The 6,062-nt window shown below is 45.8% G+C and overlaps 1 protein-coding gene across 2 annotated transcripts in view; it reads left to right on the top strand.

Annotated features, from left to right (window-relative positions):
* Window positions 1–1,396: 1,396 nt before the first annotated feature.
* Window positions 1,397–6,062, top strand: part of CCDC113 (coiled-coil domain containing 113) — a 30,662-nt gene continuing 25,996 nt past the window's right edge. The window contains exons 1-3 of one of the 2 annotated variants that reach the window (XM_011971797.1): window positions 1,397–1,583; window positions 4,156–4,282; window positions 5,430–5,591. In XM_011971797.1, coding sequence (XP_011827187.1) covers window positions 1,483–1,583; window positions 4,156–4,282; window positions 5,430–5,591 — 390 coding nt within the window. In that variant the 5' untranslated portion in view covers window positions 1,397–1,482. The remainder of the gene's footprint in view (window positions 1,584–4,155; window positions 4,283–5,429; window positions 5,592–6,062) is intronic. The other variant, XM_011971798.1, reaches the window with a different exon arrangement.

Raw genomic sequence — 6,062 nt, 5'->3', positions numbered from 1 at the left:
TTTTCACCACGGATACCCCCAATGCCATAGAGTCTATTGTATCACACAGCCCAGTTGGCAGGGTTGTTTGCATCATAGCCTCTCAACTTGCTACAGAGCCCTTTCTTGCTCTGGGTACACTTGGAGCTGGCACCTTTTTATGTCACCTGGGGATAGCATCCATTTGTGTCACCTTGAATATGGACATATTAAGTATTCCTAAATGTGGTCTGCATTGTCCCTAGAACCGAAAGAGGCCTACCGCCAGAGAGAAGGTGGTAGGGCTCCAGCTCTCTGCTGCCATCTCCAGTAATTCTACTCTGGTCCCAACCTTGTGCACCCTGAGCAGCAAAACAAAAACCTTCCCTCAGATCTAGGGAGTCGCCTGTCAGTGCTAATGCATGCCCCTTGCAGGGGAAGGTGGCTGACGCGCACCCCAAGCACTTTATCACATCTTGCTTTCTAAGCACATCTAGAGCTCACCCTCCCTAGGAGAAGTCTCCCCGCCCTGCACTCTGTCCTCTTTTATCCCGATGGGGAGCAGAGAGCTCCCGTGTTGCCTCCCTGATCCTTACCATGTCTCACATCAGCGTAGAAGTTAACAGCACGGACTTTGGGTTCCACCGGAGCTTGATTCCATTCTTGAGTGGAATGGAACCTAAGCTACTCTGTCCCTTGGTTTTCTGATCTGTAAGATGACGGCAATAATATCAATTGTACCAGATTGTTTTGAGGACTTAAGGAGATGACTACGATGCACAGTGTGACGCATGATGTTGCTGTCTGCACCCCAGGTTCCAGCGGCTTGTTTAGAGGCTGTTTCACTCATTTAATTGGAAGCTCCTTGAGGATCAGAATGGTCTTTTGCAGACATTCCCCCTAGGATACTAAGGACACAGTAGATATTCAGAAACTATTTAGGGATGTCTCTTGAATGTATACCCATTTTTATCAGCCACGTTTTTTCCTTCCAGAAATGCAGGATGTTAATATCTGAGAGGAGCTGCTGTTAGCATGTAGGAAGCCCCAGGTGGTGAACAGAGCAGGGGCCTCCCAGTGGGACAGGGGAAAAAGGACACTGATAAATCGTGTTAATTTTCTGGGCCCCAGTTTCTTCATTGGGAGAATGGAGAGAGTGATAGATACCATTATAAAGTTGTGGCGAAGGTTTTTCATAAACTATGCTAAACACGATGCCAAGGACACAGTAAGTGCTGAGAAACAGCAGCTGCTATTATTACTATCAATTTAAGAGTTATTGTTAAAGAAGTGAAACTGAACGCACTTAGGCGTGCGGTCAATGCCAGCAAACTGGCTGGGTCCGCACGGAGACAGGCTGGGCAGGGCGGGGAGGGGCCACCGGAAGCCCCACCCCTTTCCTCGCGTCTGGTCGCCCAGGTAACGCGCCGCCGCATCGCCGCGTCGCAGCCGGAGTGACGCGTGGCCGCCGGCACCCGGAGCTCCTGGGCACACGGCATTGGCAGGGACCACTTCGGCAGAGTGATGACTGATGATGAGATCGAGAACGTCCTCTCCGACTCCCATGAAGGGTCGGAGCAGGAGCTGCCTGTTATCCAGCTGTGCGGGCTGGTGGAGGAGCTCAGGTACCGCGGCCCGCGCCTGGGGGCCGCCCCTCTTCCTCCTGGGCCCTCCTCCCGGGGCGGCCTTGGACCTGGGGACCAGCATGGAGAAGATCCAAGCCCGCACTGAGCACTGGGGAGACTTTGCCTCTGCTCCTGCGTCTCCACCACCACTGAACCAACAAGCTGTTGGTGGAGCTAGATCGGGGTGGTGGGGCGAGGGGGTGGGGCCGGTGGTGGGAAGCCCAGAGGGTAATTGGGGAAGTGAGAGTTTCAGCCGGATGAGTCTCTCTCGTGCCAGACGGTGTGCTTAGCCGATCCACAATTCTACAGAGGCAAGTTGGACCAGGTGACTTCTAAGCCCTTTTCTGATGCTAAGATTCTAAGATAAGGCCGGGCACGGTGGCTCACGCCTGTAATCTCAGCACTTTAGGAGGCGAGGCAGGCGGATCACTTGAGGTCAGGAGTTTGAGACCAGCCTGGCCAACATGGTGAACCGTCTCTACTAAAGATACAAAAATTAGCCAGGCGTGGTGGCGCGTACCTGTAATCCCAGCTACTCTGGAGGCTGAGGCAGGAGAATCACTTGAACTTGGGAGGCGGAGGTTGCAGTGAAGCGAGATTGTGCCACTGCACCCCAGCCTGGGCGACAGAGAGAGACTAAGTCTCAAAAAAAAAAAAAAAAAAATCTGTGATAAAACTAACACGGCAGCAGAATAGAAACCTAGCTATTGAGATGGTTTTAGTATGAGGCAACGTGTGCCTGAACCTGGATATAAGCATGGAGATGGATAGTAAAGAATGACTGGCCCAATAGTCTGCGTTTATTTTATTTTATTTTAGTTTTGCAGTCTACTTTATATCTACTACGATAGCAAGTAAATTGGATATCAAGATTCCATGATGTAGTTTAGTTGTACAACTTGCTGGTCTTGCACAGAATATCCTAGCTCTAGCAGCTGAATAGATGTTACTTCTACACAGCTACAAATACTTTAGGTCAGAACTGAGGTGTTATTACTAATAGTTCTCATTTTTGAGTGTTTCTATGTACCATGCATTTACATATATGATCTTATATGATGACACTGCAACCCTAGGTGGTGGGGGTAAGGAAACAAAGACACAGAGGTTAAGTCACTTCCCTAGGTTCACACAGTTAGTGGTAGTGCTGGGATTCAAACTCAGGTGTGACTCCACAGACTACACACACCTGGAGCATGATCTATGCTGAAAAAGCAAGCTAGTTTGATAGATTGTGTTTTCCATTCAGCCTTTTCCACTAGTTTGTTTTGTTTTGTTTTGTTTTTGATATGGAATCTCACTTGCTCTGTCGCCCAGGCTGGAGTACAATGGCATGATCTTGGCTCACTGCAACCCCCGCCTCCCGGGTTCAAGTGATTCTTCTGCCTCAGCCCCCGAATAGCTGGGATTACAGGCTCCTGCCACCACACCCAGCTATGGGGTTTCACCATGTTGATCAGGCTGATCTCGAACACCTGGACCTCAGATCCACCTGCCTCGGCCTCCCAAAGTGCTGTGATTACAGGTGTGAGCCACCACGTCTGGCCCCACTAGTCTTAAAATTCAGCCAAACAGGAATTATTAAAAGTAATAGCAAAAACTGCAGTTACTTTTGCACCAATGTAATAGATCAATAACACATGAAAACATCAAAGTTGTTCTCTCTCTCTTAAATATATATATACATATATATGTGTGTGTAACACACACACACATACACACATAAGAGAAGTTAAGAAGTTAAAAAGGTTATAACCTTGGCATATACAGGATAAACTGGGTATGTTTTCTTTTCCTCTGTTCAAAGTTTTCCACAGTTTATGATAAACTTCTGGTTGATACTTTTCATCTATTGGGTGCTGGAAATAAAAGAACTGAAAAACATAAACCAAAGGAAACATCTGAAGATTGTGGGTGTGTGTAACTTCAATATTATAGTAATTCAGGATGGGCACAGTGACTATCATTGCCTGTAATCTCAGCACTTTGGGAAACCAAGGTGGGAGGATCACTTTAGGCCAGGAGTTGGCGCCTAGCCTTGATAACATAGCAAGATACCACCTTTACAAAAAAATTTTTAAATTAACCAGGCATGGCATTGTGCACTTGTAGTCCTAGCTACTTGGGAGGCTGAGGCAGGAGGATTGCTTGATCCCAAGAGTTCAAGGTTACAGTGAGTGCAACAGAGTAAGACCCTGTCTCTTAAACAAATTTTAAAAATATGTATATATATAATATATAGTAATTCAGAAATAATTTCCCAAATGGGTTCAATGATACTTGAAACCTGTGACAATTTTCAATGTAATACTAGTGTTCTGAATGTTATGGCTCATAAACATATTAATAAAAATATCAAATATATAGCACTTACTATGTGTCAGGCACTGTCCCAGAGGCTTTGTCTTCCTTATTGGAACCCTAAAGTTCTATTCTTATACCCATTTTATAGGTGAGGAAACTAAGGCACCAAGAGGTTAAGGGGTCTTGCAGGTCCACTAGTTATTAAACACTAGTTATTTGGGGTTTAAACTCTTATTACTAGAACTTACTCAGGTACCCTGTCTTGCAGCTATGTAAACTCTGCTCTCAGAACTGAGACTGAGATGTTTGAGAAATATTACGCTAAACTGGAGCCCAGGGATCAGCGACCTTCACGATTATCAGAAATTAAAATGTCAGCAGCAGATTATGCACAGGTACACAATGGAGATCTAGAACATTCCTTTATTGTTTGTCCCCTTAAATGCAAGTGGCATTTGTGTATCTGCCTTTGGTGTGCCCTCTATGGCCAATTGACCATGGGACCTTCTTCTCCCTGTTTTACTTTTGATTTTTCTTTGCCCTCTAGGGTTTCTCTTTCAAGTGACTACGAAAGAAATTGGGTTCAGTTAATAGTGGATTGACTCTCCCAGCATATCTTAGTTTACTTGAAAGAATTTCTTTTGGCGAGGTGCAGTGGCTCAGGCCTGTAATCCCAACGCTTTGGGAGACTAAGGTGGGAGGATCACATGAGACCAGGAGTTTGAGACCTGCCTGGGCAATATTTCTAGACCCCATCTTTACAAAAGAACATTCTTAAATTAGCCAGATGTAGTGACATGCACCTGTAGTTTTAGCTACTTGGGAGGCTGAGGTGGGAGGATTACTTGAGCCCAGGAGTTTGAGGCTGCAGTGAGCTATGATCACACTGCTACACTCCAGCCTGGGCAACAGAGCAAGACTCTGTCTCAAAAGAATTAAAAAAAAAAAAAAATCATTTAGATGAAGGGACTCAACTGTTTATAAGGCCCAACCAGCCACCTAAATGAGGAAAGTAGGCCTGGCACAGGCCCTTGTCTCAAAGGGGTTATCTGTGGAGGCTTATCCTTTGAGGGCCAAGCAAACCCATATGTACCCTGGACCACCCACTTTTGACCTTTGGCTTAAATGCACAGAAAGTCCAAGATGTTTGTTTGTCTGTTTTGCTGAACACAGTCCCCCACGGATGCAGTTTCTTTCCTGTGTTCAGCTCAGGAAGTACCTCTGAGTTTCCCCTGTCTTTGACTTGAATGCTAGTCTATAGCAGGTTCACAGCCTTTCCACCTCAAGACGTTTACCCTTATTTATTTTCACTTCATTGTCAAACATAGGCCTTTGAAGTATTTAGTGCAGGGGCTTACGATGACTTGAGAAATAAATGTCAGCTCAGGCCTAATATCCAGCATCCTTTTACCGTGAATTTATTCTCCCCGGCTGTCACTCTGGGGAACTTCTAGCAGGTCAGAGGATCATTTCGATGCCTACCTTGGGCTGGTTCATTACTAATTCCTCTTTGACAATGGCTTTGTTTCTGTTGGGTTGCAGTTTCGAGGCAGGCGTAGATCCAAATCCCGGACAGGTGTGGACCGTGGGGTGGGCCTGACTGTCGACCAAAAACTTGAGCTGGTACAAAAGGAGCTGGAAGACACGAAGGATGACTTACAGCACATGAGGGCAAATGCGGAACGCGACATGCAGCATCACGAGGTACACTTTCCTCCCGGCGCAGCCTGTCCTGCCCGGGCTCCCCACCTCCACCCCATCAAGAGGTATCTAGAGTGGGTTCATGTGATTGTTGGGGCTTTAGAAGAAACACAAGTAGGATGAAGCGAATCCAGGGCCTATCTTCAAGGAACTTACCACCTGCTTGTGGGGACGACATATTTTTGAACTTTTTTTTAATGGGAAATTTCAAAAATACACAAATGTAGAGAGGCTAGCACAACAAACCCCTATGTACTCAACACCTGGGTGCAGTGATCATCAACATACGGCCTCTTTTGGTTGATCAACTTTCCCTTCATCTGGCTGGGTTACTAGGAAGTGAATCCTAGTGAATCTCTGTACATAGTTCAGTATATATCTTTAATATATGAATTCTTTTAGAACACATAACCACAATAACCCTAAATGCTCTTAAAATTTTACAATAATTTCTTTTTTTTTTTTTTTTTTTTT

This window comes from Mandrillus leucophaeus, unplaced genomic scaffold (assembly GCF_000951045.1).
Source record: "Mandrillus leucophaeus isolate KB7577 unplaced genomic scaffold, Mleu.le_1.0 Scaffold125, whole genome shotgun sequence".
In the NCBI taxonomy this organism is placed as follows: domain Eukaryota; kingdom Metazoa; phylum Chordata; class Mammalia; order Primates; family Cercopithecidae; genus Mandrillus; species Mandrillus leucophaeus.
This window is presented reverse-complemented; position numbering and strand designations above follow the sequence as displayed.